The 19,434-nt window shown below is 35.6% G+C and overlaps 1 protein-coding gene across 6 annotated transcripts in view; it reads right to left on the bottom strand.

The window, feature by feature from the left end:
• Nucleotides 1–2,923: 2,923 nt before the first annotated feature.
• IL15 (interleukin 15) overlaps nucleotides 2,924–19,434 on the bottom strand; it is a 107,366-nt gene continuing 90,855 nt past the window's right edge. For 3 of the 6 annotated variants that reach the window (XR_004259330.1, XM_032246505.1, XM_032246506.1), the window contains 4 exons: nucleotides 14,818–14,902; nucleotides 8,892–8,936; nucleotides 6,916–7,053; nucleotides 2,924–4,175 (listed from right to left, as the gene is read on the bottom strand). Coding sequence is in view for 2 of the 6 variants with exons in the window: in XM_032246505.1 (XP_032102396.1) it covers nucleotides 4,065–4,175; nucleotides 6,916–7,053; nucleotides 8,892–8,936; nucleotides 14,818–14,902 (379 nt within the window). In the remaining 4 variants the exon portion in view is untranslated. Of the gene's footprint in view, nucleotides 4,176–6,915; nucleotides 7,054–8,891; nucleotides 8,937–12,680; nucleotides 14,465–14,817; nucleotides 14,903–19,434 lie in introns of those variants that run through there. The other 3 variants (XR_004259331.1, XR_004259332.1, XR_004259333.1) reach the window with 3 other exon arrangements.

Genomic DNA, 19,434 nt, shown 5'->3' on the forward strand with positions numbered 1-19,434 from the left:
AATAACTACAATGATGAGGCCCATGTGAGACGTAGTTGTTAGAAATTATTTTATTAACTTGGGGTTTAGTGGTAAGGGGATTTTGACTTCACCTCTTTTCATGACAGTAGAATAATACATTCTGTATATTTTATGCATGTCAGAGTAAGTCCCATAGCTTTTGGTCACACAGTAAATACTTACTAGAGCCTAACCAGTTGATATTTTTCTTACCAGCTTCCTCTTTTAGTCTTTCCCTTAGGCTTGCTGTACTGTCCTTCCTTTCCCTCTATGAAAATGCCATGATCCTTCATGACTTAATGTTTTGATAGGGTGTTTTTCTGATGAACTCTTCCCACTTCACCCCAGATAAGTCCTAATCATAATTCATAGTTGACCTCAGATACCACTTTCTCAAAGAAACTCTTTGACACCTTGAATGAATCCGATCCTCCCTTTATGTGTTTTTCTGGTGGTGTTCGTTAGAAATGATAGTAAGAGAATAAGTTCTCAAGTTATTAATTTGATGATATGGCCCTTTTACTGAAATGCAATCTCCATGAGGGCTGAGACTATGGCTTTCTATGCACAGCTAGAATTGTAGCGCCTAACATAATGTTCACATACAATATGTTTTCAAGAAAGATACTTTCAATAAGACTAAAAGACAGAATTTGTTAATGACAAAAAAACAGTGATGATGGTGATGAAGACAGGTAACCTGTTGACCCAGGATTCTCTGGTGACAATATTCTGAAAGTGTTGATACCTTTGTACAAACTGCATTTAGAATTTTCAATTCTACTTGACTAATAATTTCCTCTTCAATTCCTATAATTGTCATTTGGAAGTATAGGATTGAATGAGTAAAATATAGAATAAAATCATTAGTCCTTATTAATAATTCATTGATTTTTCTTCTGTGTGTCATCAGATATTATACAATTACAATTAGCATACTGTTTAATGAAGCTAAAATTTACCTTCCATAATTGATTCTTTACTAAGGACACAATTCAGTCATCAGATACATTTAGAAACATTGAACCAAATCTCTATGGAAATAAGATTTTCCAGGGTGTAAAATATTTATATATGGCATACATACATTAACCATGGCTTATAAAGAAATGCAAAGATGAAGAAACTAAAATGTATTCTCTAGTATTTTTGTGTTAAGTTGAGGGAGAAAGGAGGGAACAACAGCACTTCTTGATTTTCATATTGTATGTTGGTTGACCTTATGAGTTATTGAATTTGATGGTCATAAAAAGTAGCACATCAAAACAGGTAATCCCCTTTTACAACAACAGCAGCAAAAGAAAAAAAATGATTCTATGACTTTCTCTTCTAAGATAAAAAAAAATGAGAGTATATAATACTACTTTTGTGATTAGATTTTAAAATTCTCTGGGCTCAACAATTATATATTGGTTCTGTTTACATTTTTATGTCCTCTGCCTTCTAGCCCTTTTTGTTCACTGCCAGGGAGAATGTGGAGATAATATTCTCTCAGGCATCTTTTTCTTTCCTGATACTAAGAAAAGATAAAAACAAAATTCAACAATATGACTTTGGACTATATGTCATATTGTTATCTTTACTATTTAAGTTTCTAAGTATATGTTTCTGTGATTTCTTTATTATATGTATTTTATGGAATACATTTTCAGCATTTAAGGCAGTAAAGGAGACAAACACTGTATACTCTAGGCAAATGTTTAGAGCATACATTTATGCTCCAAATATAGGGTATTTAGAGCACAAATACCCTATATTTAGGGTATTTAGGGTAATTAAGGAAGATGGTTCAAACAGGCAGATTTTAAATCACAAAGGAAAGACTGATTTTGATAAGAGTATAAGCATGAAAAACAAAATTCAAATTAACTATTATTTTGTTTCTTCAGTTAACAAATAGTATTTTAAAGAAGTTGCAGATCTATGCCTTGAGTTTCCTAAGATCAATTGCAATGATCCATATTGAGTAACTAATGTAGGAATTCTAATTTTGAGCCCTGGTAAATTCCAAGTTTGAAGTCCACTTCTGTGCCTATACGACCAAAATGAACCATTGACTGCTATAAAATATCATTTATTATAATATGACTGGTATTATGATTTTTCTTTCCCTGTCTCAACATTTTTTTTTTTTTTTTTTTATGTTGAGACGGAGTTTTGCTCTTGTTACCCAGGCTGGCGTGCAATGGCGCGATCTCGGCTCACCGCAACCTCCATCTCCTGGGTTCAGGCAATTCTCCTGCCTCAGCCTCCTGAGTAGCTGGGATTACAGGCACATGCCACCATGCCCAGCTAATTTTTTGTATTTTTAGTAGAGACGGGGTTTCACCATGTTGACCAGGATGGTCTCGATCTCTTGACCTTGTGATCCACCCGCCTCGGCCTCCCAAAGTGCTGGGATTACAGGCTTGAGCCACCGTGCCCGGCTCTCAATAAACATTAATGGAAGACTAACATTCCTCTAAAGACTGGACTGGAAACTTAGAGATGAAAATGGTACATTTTTCCTATTCTCCCTAATAGAAAAGCTACATGAAACAAAACATAAATACAAGTACATTAAAATATTCAATCTCAATTGAAATTAAAAATGAAACTGCCACAATCTAAAACCCACAAACTTTAAAGACTGATTGCCAAATATTATTTTTCTGGACTGAGATTATGTTAGAAGCTGAGAGCCAATACATGATCATTGAAAGTCAGATAGGATATAGATTTCTCCAAAATTGTCTTGAAAGATATTTATAAACACAGTTTGACTAGAGCAATAAGACACATGTACATGAATAGGGCACTGAGATGATAGAAGACTATCTCAACAGAGATCCAGTTTATACTGTGGAATGGAGAGAAATAGAATTCTTAAAAGATCATTTCCTACCCCACAGTCACTCAGTGAGTATTACCAGAAGTGTATCAGGGTGAAATAAATTTATAATAAAACAAAAACATTTCATCTTTCTCACAGTTCCATTAGAAGAAATCTTGCTAATTTTAAACAGTATAGTGTAAAAATATAAACAATTATTTTCTGTCAGATAACAATGGCTCCAAAAAATCAACATAATCTTTTTTATTCTATAGAATGGCAAAAAGAATGTGAAAATAAAATATAAAATACCTGTGCTTGGGAAAGCATGAAATATAAACACTGTCACTATTAGTTTTCGATATCAGCATTATCCAAACTTTTGGTTTCCCTGGGCCACACTGGAAGAAGACGAATTCTTGGGCCATACTTCAAATACACTATCACTAATGATTGCTGAGGAGCTAAAAATGAGATTTATGAAAGCTTACAAAATTGTGTTGGGCAGCATTCAAAGTCGTTCTGGGTTGCATGTAGCCCGCAATCCATGGGTTGGACAAGCTTTCACACCATTCTACCCATCAGTAGAAGTTTATTATTCCAATCACCACCAAGATTTGCTGATGCACATTATATGCCGGGTATTGCAATTTATTTCATAACAGTTGCTTTATATATCAATACCTAAATTACAGTGCAAAGAAGAGGGTTCACATATAGTTCTTCTTTTGCTTATTGATAGCAATTTCTTCCTCTGGTTGCTTTGCTTTGTAAGGAAGTCAATGAGAGCTGGCAGTCAGTGGTGCCACACTGGCAGGCGCATAACAACATAGACATTGACCTGCAGCACTGGTACCCAGCCCCACCAATACATAATTTGACTATCGCCCTTAAGAAAATGCTCTCTATTTTACTATAAAAGGAAAAATATCAATGCAGCTTCAAATGACAACACCTGTATACATTTTTATTCAACATTTTACATTATTCCACAAATATGTACAATTTCAATAATAAATTAAAAACAAATGAGTAAAGTACATCTGAGAGAAGTTCATAGTCACTATATATTACTCAATGACATTTTTATGCCTTCATTTTTAAGACTTCATCTGATCCAAGATCCGATCATCTTCTTGACAAAAAATCTTGTTTTGACAGCACATTTGAAATGCCGAGTGTTTTGTTAATGTCTAAGCAGCAGGGTGATGTTTGTTAATAACAGAAACACTTTAAAAAGAATCAGTTGCAATCAAGAATTGTAGATGAACATTTGGACAATATGTACAAAACTCTGCAAAAATTCTTTAATGTTTTTTTCCTCCAATTCCTCACATTCTTTGCATCCAGATTCTGTAATATTCTGTAAAATATAAAGAAAGGATTAAATTGGCAGTTTATAATTAAATTAAATATATGTTCATGGGAATATCATACCATTTGAACCATATGGTAAGTTCTTGAGATATGAAAATATCAGCAAATTAATAGTATATTAGGAAGAACTATGAGAAAAAAGACTGGGAGATTTGATATGGGTTTATTTTTCCAATAATGAGTTAAGGGCATTGAGAAAAATAAGCTGTGTCTATCGGACTATGGACTTCCTGCTTCCTGCTTAGAGCCCCTCAATGGTTCCTTAGCATCTGCTTCTAGCATAAAGTCCATGCCTCTCTGCATAGCACACAGGCTCTTCATGAGCTGTTCCTTACCTATTTATTTCACATATCCCCAATGCCTCAATGTTATGCTCCAGGAATACTGAGTGAGTGCCTGGCTTTCCTTGCCATGCACAGCATGCTATTAGCTGCCTCTCTGCCTTTGCTTTCCTCTCTGTCACATTCTTTCCTATTTTAGCTGCTGCTACTCGCACTTAAGACTACTCAGGTACTCTTTTAGGGAGGCGTGTCTGAAGTCCTGAGCTCCCAGGGCTGGACTCAACATCCCATCTTTACATCTCAGAACACCTTATTCAGACTTCTCTCACAACATCTCATGTATTTTATTCATATTATGAACTTTTACTTTTTTTATACTGTAATACTATTCTCTAAGCTGTGTACCAGAAGTGCAAAGCCAGTATGTTTGTTTCCCTAACATTTAGCACAGGGCCTGACACATTGTAATCACCCACTGGTTGAATTGAGCCATTTAGGTGAATACTACAAATGGTTGTAATTCAAACACACTCTCATGGATAACTAGAATACTCCAAATACAGCAATGAAGAATAAAGTTTTTAGAGGTCATCTGAACCATGAAGGCTGTGCCATCAAAAATAAAAAATAGATTTTATATCTATTAACTATTTGGAATTCAGAGTCACCAACATTTATCAAGCACATCCTCTAAGCCAAGCACTGTCACATTTCATAAAATGCTGTCCTATTTGATCCTGAAAATAATAATGTCAGATAGGAAGACAGAGATATTGACTCATCTCAACTGACATAATCAACTGAAATTCTTCACATCCACGTCTTCTGACTGTGCAGTCCTGCCCACACGTTCCAGCATGTATGTCACACTCTGTCATGATGAGGGTGACTATCAACATTCATATTAAAGAGCTCATCATTTATTTTGCCATGAATTATTTGTTGCATGGCTCACTCTCTCCACCATTAAGATGGAGATAACAGCCTGAGAGTATTATAAACCTTAATCAGTTCATTTCATAAATATATAAAGTATTAAAAATATTTGAGACACTGTTCTGGGAATTTGGATCCAGTACTAATAAGAAACAGACACTTGTCCTTTTTAAGCTGACATTCTAGTAGGGAAAAACAGACAATACCCATTAGGTAAAATATATCATATGCCAGATATGGGACATGCAGAGAAAGGGACAGGGAGTGCTCAAATAGGGAAGAGATTGCACCTGTAAATAGGTAACATCACCGAGAAAGTGACATTGAAGCAAAGACCTAAAGCAGCCTTGTATTTTGAGAGGAAACTCATGGTGTTCACTCACACAAGCTCAGGGCCTTTGCACTTTCAGTTGCCTCTGCCTAACATATGTCCTTAGATACCCTTAAGGCTCATTCCCGCACATCTTTGTCAAATGGCAGCTGATTAGTTGAGCCTGCCTTAAACTGAAACCCTAGACCCCCTACCCTGCCTCCTTTTTCATCGCTAGACTTAATAATTAACTAGCTTATTACTCATGTGCTGAGTGATTGGTTTACTTCTGTTTCTTCCCTCTTTAACAGCAGGGATTATGGGTATTTTTTCATACTGTCTCTTGAGGGCTAAAAATTATTTTTGCAATGAACTAATTTGATTGTGCCTTCTTTGTTGCAAAACTGCATCCTCTCTACCTTGCTTTGGCCACCGGTGTTTTGTCATGAAAGCCATAATTCTTTGCACTTCAGGGCCTTTGCACAGCTACTCCCCTGACTATTATAGGAGTACCTGAATTTGCTCTCCTGGAACCCTCTACTGCTCAAGTTGCCTGGGATGTTCCAGATTATACTCGAGTTGTTAATATTTTCATTGTTATCCTTTTAAAGCATTTAACTTCTCATGAGATTATCGACTCTGCAGACAGACTACTTGGGTAAGAATTGTGACCCCCCCCCACTTTACTAGGTGCATGAGCTGGAGTGAGTGATACAAGCTCTCAGTACTACAATTTCTTCAACATTCAAAGAAAAATGAAAATAAATCTTACAGATTTATCATAAGGACTAAATGAATTATCAATTTAAAGCTCTGGCACACAGTAATAAATCAATAAATGTGAGTTATGATTATTGATGTCAGACACTTGAGTATGTAACGAGATTAATGTCTAGCCACTGCACCTGAAAATAAACACCTTGAGGTCAGTAACCTGTTAGTCTGGCTCACAGTTACAATTCTAGCACTGAAGCACACTACCTAGCATTATTCTGTAAATGTCTGTCTACTGAATAAATCATTGAACAGTTTAGCATTGTGTGCATGCTGGAGATGGTGTCACTTTTGGATGCCACTCCACTGAAACAGAGTTCCTTCTCCTGAGTGCCCCTTAGGGGGATCTTCTTGTCCACGACTGACTTCACCAAATCAGGCCCAAAATATAAGATGCAACTCTGAGCAACTATTGGAAAACTCACCCCATTAGAAGACAAACTTCTGTTTGCTAGGATGAGAAGATTTTCTATTGTATCATTAATATTTGTATTGTTGGACTCAAATGAAATAACTTGTAACTCCAAGAGAAAGCACTTCATTGCTGTTACTTTGCACCTGGGCTAAAAATAAAAGTTATAAAGAACAATTAAATTTTTTTCTGACTATTCATATTCACACTGATGTAATTTTGATTTTTTAAAAGTCAATCCAAGTATTTCATAAAGATACACAATATCCTTAAGAAATTTTACATAGGAGGCAGCTTTTTTTTACTTTTGGCTTTAAAATCAAAACCAGAACAAACCAAGACACAATCAAGAAGGATGGCAATATTGAACAGAAAAACATGAAACTAGAAAATGTGGAAATTGTGGCCAATTTTTCTCACTGAGCAGATTTCCCCTGTGGAAAGGGTAATAATACTGGCCTTAGACTCTGAAAGCATCAATATAGCAGTGCACTTGTAAGAATGTTTAGAAACAAATTGTGTTGTTAACATTTTAAATAGAGGTAGCTGCTAATTACACTACTTCAAGTTCCAAAGTTCCATAGGGAGAAAAGTAATTCCAACAAATTTATTAGAAAAATCAAAGCAGGACTAGTGTCCACTCATAGGGTGAACAAATCAGAAAAGGATCTCTTAGGAACCACAAAAATACATTTTCCACAACATTTACTTTAACAAGAACTTAAAAGAAAGGAAACATTTAAGGGATATCTGGGGATTTGACCATTATTTGACTTTGTGTCCCCAATGCCTTGCACAGTGCCTGGGAGCCTGCAGGCCCTTCACAAATGCTTACTGAATGGATGAATAAATGAAGGAATACACCCATGTGCCCAGCACTTGTAATATTCCTTAACCCCGACAGCCACCACTTAGGGTTGAAAGGCAAATACTGTCATTATATCAGCAATAATAAAACTGAGCTTCAGAAATGTTTAGTAATTTCCAAGGTAACACAAGGAAAAAGTGGTGGAGTCAGTTTTAAAATCTAATTTTGAATCTAAGATTGTTTCTATAACCCATGGGTTGCAAAGTTATCTTCTTGCAAAAAAGCAATCTCAGGATGCTGAATTTGGTGGTTAATTGACTACTTTCCATTTTACAAAAATTGCAAAGGAAAACAGAAAACACGCTGAAGCCAGAGGAGGGAGACCATTTCTTTGTGCAGCAGCATGACCCAATTGGTTGGTGAATATCTTTTTTCTAGTTTCTGGCTATGGTTTCTTTCCAATGCTTAGAAAGTCGTCTATGTAAGAGAAGTTCCAATCGAGGAATAATGGAGAGAGGCCATAGAGTTTTTTTTCCCTGAGGTGAAGTTGGGGATTCATTTACTGGTTTAAGTAACAATCCCAAAGGAAGAACCACTACCAGCATGACAAATCCTACGTGCCTTAGGAAACGTCACTGTATTAATAAGACAAGTTCAAGATCATGTTTGAATTCTGATAAATTTCATGGATTATGTTTCTTTTCTCACAAAGAGAGTAATCAGTCAGAATCTTTTTCTGACAAATGTAGATAACCATGTAAAATGCAGAACATAGATGACTTTAAGCAATTTATAGAAAATATGATTGCAGATAGTGATAAATTCCAGCACTGTAAATAACTGATATGTCGTCTACTCTTAAATTGAATCAGTTAACCTGATTTTTTTATCTAATTGCATCATGATGCAACTGCATCACAAAAATGTATAATGTTTCTTGTTTGACATTGATAGAAAAGACTTAAAATATTTTGATTTGGCATCATTACAAAATAGCATTTATGTAGCTCTCTGTCCTCAAGTACCACTTCAACAATCACTAATAAAACTCATTGATAATATAACATAGAAACACACCAAAAGTCAGATTTAAAAACTACACGTTTTAGTTGTTACAAAAATATACTTTTAAAAACTTTGATAACTAGACAAATAGCAACTTTGAAAAAAAATATACTCACATGAACATCACTTTCCGTATATAAAGTAGCATCAATATGTATAGACTGAAAGGAAACAAAATTAGACAATATTAAAAACTATGCCCTGCTTTAAATATGATGAGAACAACCTACTGAAATTGTAAGAGTAAATACAGAGAGATTTTGTGTACCCTTCAACAAGCTTCCCCCCAGTGGTGATATCTTGCATAACCACAGTACAGTATTAGAATCAAAAAATTGACGTGAATACAATGCACTCACCTTGTTCAGGTTTCACAAGTTTTAAGTGCCACAGTGTGTGTGTAGGCATGTGTGTGAAGTTTTATGCAATTTTATCACTTGCATAGATTCACATCCCCACCACTACAGTTAAGATACAAAATAGTTCCATCACCACAAGGATTCTCCAGCTATTCTTTCATAACATACCTCATCACCACCCAATCCCTCTAACTTCTGGCAACCACTTCTGTGTTCTCCATTCCTATAATTTTGTCATTTCAAGAATATTATGTAAACGGACTCGAATAGTATGTAACCTTCTGAAATTAGCTTTTAAAAGAATTGATAGATGTTTTTATGAGTCATTTAGGTTTATAGAAAAGCTAGCAGAAAGTACAGAGACTTACACACCCCTTTGTCCTCAACCCCAGTTTCCCCTATTGTTAATATCTTGTATTAAGTGTGGTGTGTTTGTTGTAATTGATGAGTCACTATTGGTACATTATTATGAAGTATATGGTCTTAAGTGTATAAGATATTAGGGCTCATTATTTGTGTTGTATATTTTATAGGTTTTGACAAACATATAATGTCATCCCTCATCATATATTAATATTTTCACTGCTTTAAAAGTCACCTGTGCTCTGCCTAGCCATCTCTCCTTCCCTCTGAACCCCTGGTAAGCACTGATCTTTTTATTGTCTCCATAGTTTAGCCTTTTTCAAAATGTCATAGTTGGGATCATACAGTGTGAAGCCTTTTCAGATCGGTGTCCACATCTTTCACTTAACAATATGGCTTTGCAGGTTTCTCAATTTCTTTTTATGGCTTGATAGCTTATTTCTTTTTATCACTGGATAATATTCTATTTTATGGATGTATCACAGTTTGTTTATGAAGATTGGCTTTTTTCATGCATCAATATCCTGGAGATCCGCCCAAATTGTGGGTATCACGAGTTTGCATCTTTTTATTGCTCTGTAGTATTCCCTGACATGATATACCACAGATTTTACCAACTGAAGCAAATTTGTTTCTGGTTTTTGGCAGTTATGAAAAATCCTCTATGAATATTCATGTACATATTTGTGTGCATAAAAGTTTTCATTTGTCTAGGATGAATGTCTACAAGTACAGTAGGTGGATTGCATGACAAATGCATGTTTTGTTTTATAAGATGCTGCCAAACTATTTTATAGAGTGGCTGTATCATTTTACATCATCACCAGCAATGTAGAAATGATCCAGATTCTCTGCATCCTTGCCAGCATTATCACCCTTGTATATTTATATTTACTTAGCATCATCACTATCCTTTTATTTTGTACATGCTTATAGCTGCATGTAATAATATGTCATTGTGGTTTTAATTTGCATTATTTTCTAAACAAAATATACCCATTTTTAGTAATTTCTCTCCAAAAAACTTGGGGTGATGTATAAATTTCCTTTCCAATCTGCATGCCTTTTATTTCTTTGTTTTTTTCCTCATACATTTTTTTCTCTCCTGTTTCATAATTTGGCCAAACTTCCAATATTGTTGTCATGGTTTGAATGTCGCCTCCAAAATTCCTGTTGAAACTTAATCCCCAATGCAGCAGTATTGACATGTGCGGCTTTAAAAGGCAATTAAATCACAAGGGCTCTGCTCTTTTCAACAAGATTAGTCCACTCATGGATTAAAGTATCAATGGGTTATCAAGGAAGGGGAACTGGTAGTTTTATAAGAAGGGGAAGAGATACCTGAGCTAGCACATTATCACACTCAGCCCCTCGCCATGTGATGTTCTGTGTCACCTCTGGACTCCAAAGAGCCCCCATCAGCAGGAAGGCCCTCACCAGATGTGGCTCCTCAACCTTGCACTTTTCAGTCTCATAACCATAAGACATAAATTCCTTTCTTATAAATTACCCATTTCAGGTATTCTGTTATAAGCAACAAAAATACTAAGACAATTACGGTGAGTAAAAGTTGTGAGAGAAGATATCCTTGTCTAGTTTCCAGCCCTACTAGAAAAGCATTCAGTCTTGCACTCACCATTAAGTATGGTAGCTCTAGGTTTTTTGTACATGTTTTGTATCAACTTGAGGCAGTTCTCAACACCAACTTTGCTAAGAAATTTTACCTTCAATGGGCATTATATCAGTCTGCTAGGGCTGCCATAAGAAGTACCAGAGGCTGGGTAACATAAATAATATAATTTTATTTTCTCTCAATTCAGGAGACTAGAAGTCTGAAATCAGGGCACCAGCAGGTTTGGTTTCTCTGGCGTGCTCTCTCCTTGGCTTATAGATGGCCATTTTCTCCCAGTGTCTTCACACAGTTTTCCATCTCTGTGTATCTATATCCTTATCTGTTTTTCTAAAGATACCAGTCATATTGGAATAGAACCTGCCCTAATGACCTCATTTTAACTGACCTTATCTCAAAATACAGTCACGTTTTGAGATACTGGCAATTAGTACCTCAACATTAAATCCAGGGGCATAGGGAGGGACACGGTTAAGCCCATAAGAGGTATTTTATCAGATACCTTTGACATATGATTTTCTTCTTTAGCCTGTTGATATGGTAGATTACATGGGCTGATTTTCAAATAATTGAGCAAGACTTGCATGCTGGAAATAAATCTCACTCAGTCATGGTGTATAATTCTTTTTATACAGTGCTGAATTTGATTTGTGTATAATATTTTATTGAGGATTTTAATATTTAAGTTAATGGGAGGTATTTTTTGTAGTTCTCTTTTTTTAGTAATGCCTTTATTTGGGTTTAGCATCAGAGTAATACTGGCCTCCTAAAACCAACTGGAAAACATTCCTTCCTCTTCTGTTTTCTAGAAGAGACTATAATTGTAAATGCTTCTCTAAATATTTGGTAGAATGTTTCAGTGTAACCAGCAGGCTTGGAGATTCCTGTTTGGGAGCCTGTGTATGATGAATTCAATGTACTTAGTGATGATAGGAGTGTTTAGATTGTCTATTTTATCTTCATTGTGTTTCGGTGGTTTGTAGTTTCTGAAGAATTGGCCCATTTCCTCTAAGTTGTCAGATCTGTGAGCATAAAATTGCTCATAGTTTTACTTATTATCCTTTAAATGACTGCAGATTCTGTACTGATAGCCCCAAATTTCATTCCTCAGATTTATGTTTTTTCTCTTTTTATTTTTGTCAGTCTTAATAAGGATATAACAATTATTTGTTTTTCAAATAACTGGTTTTATGTTTCGTTATTTTTTCTATTGTTTTCTTGATTTCAATTTCATTAACTTCTGCTCTTATACTTAACATTTTATTTGTTCTGCTTGTGTTGAATTTATTTTGCTCTACTTCTAGTTTCTCGAAGTGGTAACATAGATTTTTGATATGATAATTCTCCTTTTTTTCTAATGTAATCATTTGATTTTAAAAATGTCCCTATTAGTATTGCTTCAGCTGCATTGCACATATCTTAATATGCTGTATTTAATTTTTTCCATTCTATGTATTATGAATATCTTTTGAGATTTATTCTTTGACCCATGGATTATATAGAGGTACAGTATTTAATTTCCAAGCATTTGGAAATTTGCCCATTGTATTTAATTTCTTGATTTCTGGTTAGATTCCATTTTGATTTGAGAACAAATTCTGCATGGTTTAAGTTCTGAAAAAAATTTTAAAGTTTGCTTTATGGCTCAGGATATATTCAGTCTTGATGAAAGAAAGTATATTCTGCTGTTGTTGTGTGCAGGGCTCCATGTATTAAATTCGATCCTGTTGGTTGCTTATGCTATATGTTTATACCCTTTCTGATTTTCTGTCTAGTATTTCTATTAGTTACTGAGGTGGAGGCAGCAAAGTTCTCAAGTATAATTGTGGATTTGTCTATTTCTCTTTTAGCCCTATTATTTTTTTGCTTCACAAATTTTGAGGCTTTTTTGTTTGATGTGTATACATTTAAGAACATTATGTTTTCCTCATGGATTTATTTTTTATCATTATGTAATGGCCCTCTTGATTCTAGTAACTTTATTTTCTGTGAAGTCTACTTTATCTGATGTTAATATAGCCACTTATGCTTTTTACCATAATGTATGCATGTATATCAGTCTAGAGCTGCTGTAACAAACTACCACAAAGTGGGTGGTTTAAAACAACATAAATTTATTCATTTACAGTTTTGGAGACTGGAAGTCTGAAGTCAAGGTGTTGGTAGGGCCACGTTCTTTCTGAGGGCTCTAAAGAATTCTTTCTTGACTTTCCCAAGGTTATGGTGGATCCTGGCAATCCCTGGTTTTCCTTGGCTTATAGTTGCATCACTCTGATCTCTTCCCCTGTCTTCACATGGCTTTCTTTCCAGTGAGTTCCTCTGTGTCCTTTCCTTTTCTAATAAAGACACTAGTTATTGGATTTAGGGTCCACCCTACTCTAGTATGATCTCATCTTAATTTCATTAATTATATTTGCAAATATATTATTTCAAAATAAGATCACATCTTAAGGTCCCAAGTGGATGTGAAATTTGGGGGGCACTATTCAACCCATTATAGTATGGTATACATCTTTATCTGTTTTTTTTTTTTAATTTCAACCTATATATGTCATTATACTAGATGTGAACTGCTTACAGATAGCATAAATGGGTTTTGTTCTGTTGTCAACTCAGCCAATCTCTCTCTCTTACTTGGTGTATTATCATACTCTTCTACAATGCCGACCATAGGAATGCTGGATCTTTTGTTAGTGTCCTCCAGATCACTGATGCTTTTTTTTTTTTTTTAAAGTCAGTTGTCTCTCTAGTATTCTGTTGTCAAATTAACTATCATTCCTCTGTTATTCAGTCTGTTAACAAGCCTTTACAGTCTGTTTTGTATTTTAGTTATATATTCAGTTCTATAATTTCTACACGGTTCCTTTCATATCTTCTATTTCTTTGTTAAGGCATTTCGTTTTTCATTTGCTTCAAGGGCATTTGTAATTGCTTTTTGAAGCACTTTTTATAATGTCTGCTTTCAAATCGAAGTCAGACAATTCCAACATCTGATCCATTTCAATTTTGTAGTCTGTTGATTATATTTTCTCATTCAAATTGTAACTTTCCTACTTCTTGATACAATAGATGATTTTCAATTGTATCTTGGCTTTGTGTCTATTATATTAGGATACTCTGGTCCTATTTAAATCTTCTGTTTTAACGTGCAGTCAGCCCGTTTGAATTTAGCATGCAAGTTCTAACCTACTTTTTAATGCTGTGATTCCAATGACAATTTGGTTTTCAAAACTTTGTGGTGCTATTTTGGTATGCTTGGTGCCAGTGAGACTTCCACTGAAGCTGGTATTATCTGCTACAGTAAGAGCACTTCCTTAGGTCGGGTCACCTGTTTTCTCTAGGTAGGAGAAGAAGGTTTTTAGTACACAAGCAACAGCTCTTCCCTGGGTCAAGCCATTCCCCCTGCAGGTGCCACCAAGATATCTGGTTTCTCCAGAAAGAGGAAGAGAATCCCTCACCTGTGCAGACTAGAACTTATCAGGCTGGGCCTCTTATAAATTATGTTTTAAAGATAATTAGATTCTAAAACAGTAAGGAAAACAATTCTTTTGGAACTTCATAAGATCATAAATTTCTACAAAAATATTACTGTTTCAAGTGTGGTTTCCTTGAGACTGACAGAAAAACAGAGAAAGAGACACACTCCATAGCGATTATACCAGATATTTTATGGAAAAAATGAGTACTCACTTGAATAAGATCTTGAATTCTTCTCAAATCACTTATTACATCCACCCAGTTGGCTTCTGTTTTAGGAAGCCCTGCACTGAAACAGCTGAAAGAAAAACCACAGAGCAAAGCATGTTGAAAGAGCTTAGTCATCTTGATGAATACTATAAGCAAAAGAGCAATCAATAATTTTTTACTCTGACCAGTGAAAAAAATCATCGTTGTCCTTGCCTTTGTGCATTCAACAGCCTTGTAGCTGAATATACACACTGAGCATATAGTAAAATTTTGACATTTTATGATAACTTGAGGCTTGACAAACCTGAATTAAAGAAAAGCCTAATTGGAGGCATACTTTAAAATAAACTAGGTCAATTTACCACAATGACATAGAAACAGTGCTAAATGTGTGGCAATGCTCAATAAATGATTATATATATATATACACATATACACACACACAAACGCACACACACACACATATATATATGTATATATTTTTTAATTGTACTTTAGGTTCTGGGGTACATGTGCAGAACATGCAGGACTGTTGCATAGGTACACACATGGCAATGTGGTTTGCTGCATCCATACCCCCGTCACCTATGTCTGGCATTTCTCCCCATGTTATCCCTCTCCAAACTCCCCATCTTCAGCTCTGCCTCTGCTAGTCCCCCAACAATAGACCCCAGAGTGTGATGCTACCCTCCCTGTGTCCATCTGTTCTCATTGTTCAACACCCACCTATGAGTGAGGACATGCAGTGTTTGATTTTCTGTTCTTGTGTCAGTTTGCTGAGAATGATGGTTTCCAGATTCATCCATGCCCTTGCAGGACACAAACTCATCACATTTTATGGCTGCAGAGTATTCTATGGTGTATTTGTGCCACATTTTCTTTGTCCAGTCTATTGTTGGTGGGTATTTGGATGAATTACTAGTTTCCTTTAGGTAGCGATTTTACCAGACTTTTAAGTCTACTAAATAGGTAAAATTCTTAAAATAAGTAATCATTATTTTCATGTAATGACTTTGACAGTAAATTATTTTTTGCAATATATTAAATATGCCCCTTTCATGTTGCTCACACTCTTACTATGCTTGCAGTAGCTTTCTCCATAAACAATACAGAATCAGCCCAGTGTAGGCTGAATGATCATACACTTAGTCACTTATCATTAAGAAACTAACTCAGAACCACACAACTTTATGGAAACCGAACAACTGGCTCTTGAATGTTGACTGGATAAATAGTGTAATTAAGGGAGAAGTAGATGTTCTTCGAAACCAATGAGAACAAAGACACAACATACCAGAATCTCTGGGACACATTTAAAGCAGTATTTAGAGGGAAAGTTATAGCAATAAATGCCCACATGAGAAACTAGGAACGATCTAAAATTGACACCCTATCATCAAAAACAAAAGAGCTAGAGGAGCAAGATAAAAAAAAAAAAAGAAGTAAATAAATAAACTCAAAAGCTAGCAGAAGACACAAAATAACTAAGATCAGAGCAGAACTGAAGGAGATAGAGACACAAAAAAGCCTTCAAAAAAATCAATAAATCCAGGAACTGGTTTTTTGAAAAGATCAACAAAATAGACCACTAGCGAGATTCATAAAAAAGGAAAGAGAGAAAAATAAAATAGATGCAATAAAAAACGATAAAGGGGATATCACCACTGAATCCACAGAAATGCAAACCAACATCAGAAATTACTACGGGCAACTCTATGCACATAAACCAGTAAACCTGGAAGAAATGGATAAATTCCTGGACACTTGAACCCTCCAAAGCCTACACAAGGAAGAGGTTGAAACCCTGAATAGACCAATAACAAGGTCTGAAGTTGAGGCAGCAATTAATAACCTACCAACCAAAAAAAGCCTAGGTCCAGATGGGTTCACACCTGAATTCTACGACATACAAAGAGGAGCTGGTACCACTCGTTCTGAAACTATTCCAAACAATCCAAAAAGAAGGAATCCTTCCTAAATCATTTTATGAGACCAACATCATCCTGATACCAAAACCTGGCAGAGACTCAACAAAAAAATAAACTTCAGGCCAATATCCATGATGAACATAGATGCAAAAATCTTCAATAAAATACTGATAAACTGACTGCAACAGCACATAAAAAAGCATATCCATCATGATCAAGTAGGCTTCATCCCAGGGATGCAAGGCTGGTTCAACATATGCAGGTCTATAAACGTAATCCACCACATAAACAGACCAAAAGACAAAAAAATCACATGATTATCTCAATAGAGGCAGAGAGGGCCTTCGACAAAATTCAACAGCCCTTTATCCTAAAAACTCTCAATAAACTAGGTATCTCAACATAATAAAAGCTATTTACAACAAACCCACAGCAAATATCATACTGAATGGGCAAAAAGGGGAAGCATTCCCTTTCAAATCTGGCACTAAACAAAGATGCCCTCTCTCACCACTCCTATTCAATATAGTATTGGAAGTTCTAGCCAGAGCAATCAGGCAAGAAAAAGAAATGAAGGGTATTCAATTAAGAAAGGAGGAAGTCAAATTTTTTCTATTTGCAGACGACATGATTGCATATTTAGAAGATGCCGTCATCTCAGCCCAAAATCTCTGTAAACTGATAAGCAACTTCAGCAAAGTCTCAGGATAGAAAATTAATGTGCAGAAATCACAAGCATTCCTACACACTAATAACAGACTTAAAGAGAACCAAATCAAGAATGAACTACCATTCACAATTGCTACAAAGAGAATAAAATATCTAGGAATACAACTAACAAAGGATGTGAAGGACCTCTTCAAGGAGAACTACAAACCACTGCTCAAGGAAATAAGAGAGAACACAAACAGATGGAAAAACATTCCGTTCTCATAGTTAGAAAGAATCAGTGTTGTGAAAATGGCCATACTGCCCAAAGTAACTTATAGAGTCAATGCTATCCCCATCAAGCTACCTATTACCCTCTTAACAGAACTGGAAAAAACCACCTTAAACTTCATATGGAACGAAAAAAAAGCCTGCCTAGCTAAGACAATTCTAAGCAAAAAGAAGAAAGCTGGAGGCATCATGCTACCTGACTTCAAACTACATTACAAGGCTACAGTAATCAAAACAGCATGGTACCAGTACCAAAACAGAGATATAGACCAATGGAACAGAACAGAGGCCTCGTAAGCAACGCCACACATCTACAACCATCTGGTCTTTGACAAACCTGACAAAAACAAGCAATGGGGAAAGGATTCCCTGTTTAATAAATGGTGTTGGGAAAACTGGCTAGCCATGTGCAGAAAGCAGAAACTGGACCCTTTTCTGACACCTTACACTAAAATTAACTCCAGATTGATTAAAGACTTAAACATAAGACCTAATACCATAAAAACCCTAGAAGAAAACCTAGGCATAACCATTCAGGACATAGTCATAGGCAAGAACTTCATGACTAAAACACCAAAAGCACTGGCAACAAAAGCCAAAATAGACAAATGGGATCTAAGTAAACTCCAGAGCTTCTGCACAGCAAAAGAAACAATCATTAGACTGAACCAGTAACCAATAAAATGGGAAAAAATTTTGAAATCTGCTTATTTGACAAAGGGCTAATATCCAGAATCTACAAAGAACTAAAACAGATTTACAAGAAAAAAACAAATAAACCCATTCAAAAGTGGGTGAAGGACATGAACAGACACTTTTCAAAAGAAGACATATATGAGGCCAAAAAACATATGAAAAATGCTCATCATCAATGGTCATTAGAGAAATGCAAATCAAAGCCACATTGAGATACCATCTCATGCCAGTTAGAATGGCAATCATTAAAAAATCTGGAGACAACAGATGCTGGAGAGGATGTGGAGAAATAGGAACACTTTTACACTGTTGGTGGGAGTGTAAATTAGTTCAACCATTGTGGAAGACAGTGTGGCGATTCTTCAAGGACCTAGAAATAAAAAATCCATTTGACCCAGCAATCCCATTACTGGCTATATATCCAAAGGATTATAAATTGTTCCATTATAAAGACACATGCACATGTATGTTCATCACGACACTGTTTGCAATAGCAAAGACCTGGTACCAACCCAAATACCTGTCAATGATAGACTGAACAAGGAAAATGTGGCACATATACACCATGGGATACTATTCAGCCATAAAAAATGATGAGTTTGTGTGCTTTGTAGGGACATGGATGAATCTGGAAACCATCATTCTCAGCAAACTGACACAAGAACAGAAAATCAAACACCACATGTTCTCACTCATAGGTGGGCATTGAACAATGAGAACACATGGACACAGGGAAGGGGTCATCACACACTCAGGTCTGTTGGGGGGGAATAGGGGAAGGGCAGCAGGGGGTATGAAGGCTCAGGAGGGATAACATGGGGAAAAATGGCAGATATAGGTGATGGGGGGGATGGCGTCAGCAAAATACATTGCCATGTATGTACTTATGCAACAGTCCTGCATGTTCTGCACATGTACCCCAGAACCTAAAGTGCAGTAAAATATATATTTAAAAAAATAAAAAATAAATAAAATTTATATCCAGGCAAAATACACTTACTCTGACCAAGTAACATTGGAATGATTCTTTTTTTTTTTTTTTTTGAGATGGAGTTTC

The sequence above is a fragment of the Sapajus apella genome, unplaced genomic scaffold, assembly GCF_009761245.1.
Source record: "Sapajus apella isolate SASKATOON/1434 unplaced genomic scaffold, GSC_monkey_1.0 scaffold61, whole genome shotgun sequence".
NCBI classification, from domain to species: Eukaryota; Metazoa; Chordata; class Mammalia; order Primates; family Cebidae; genus Sapajus; species Sapajus apella.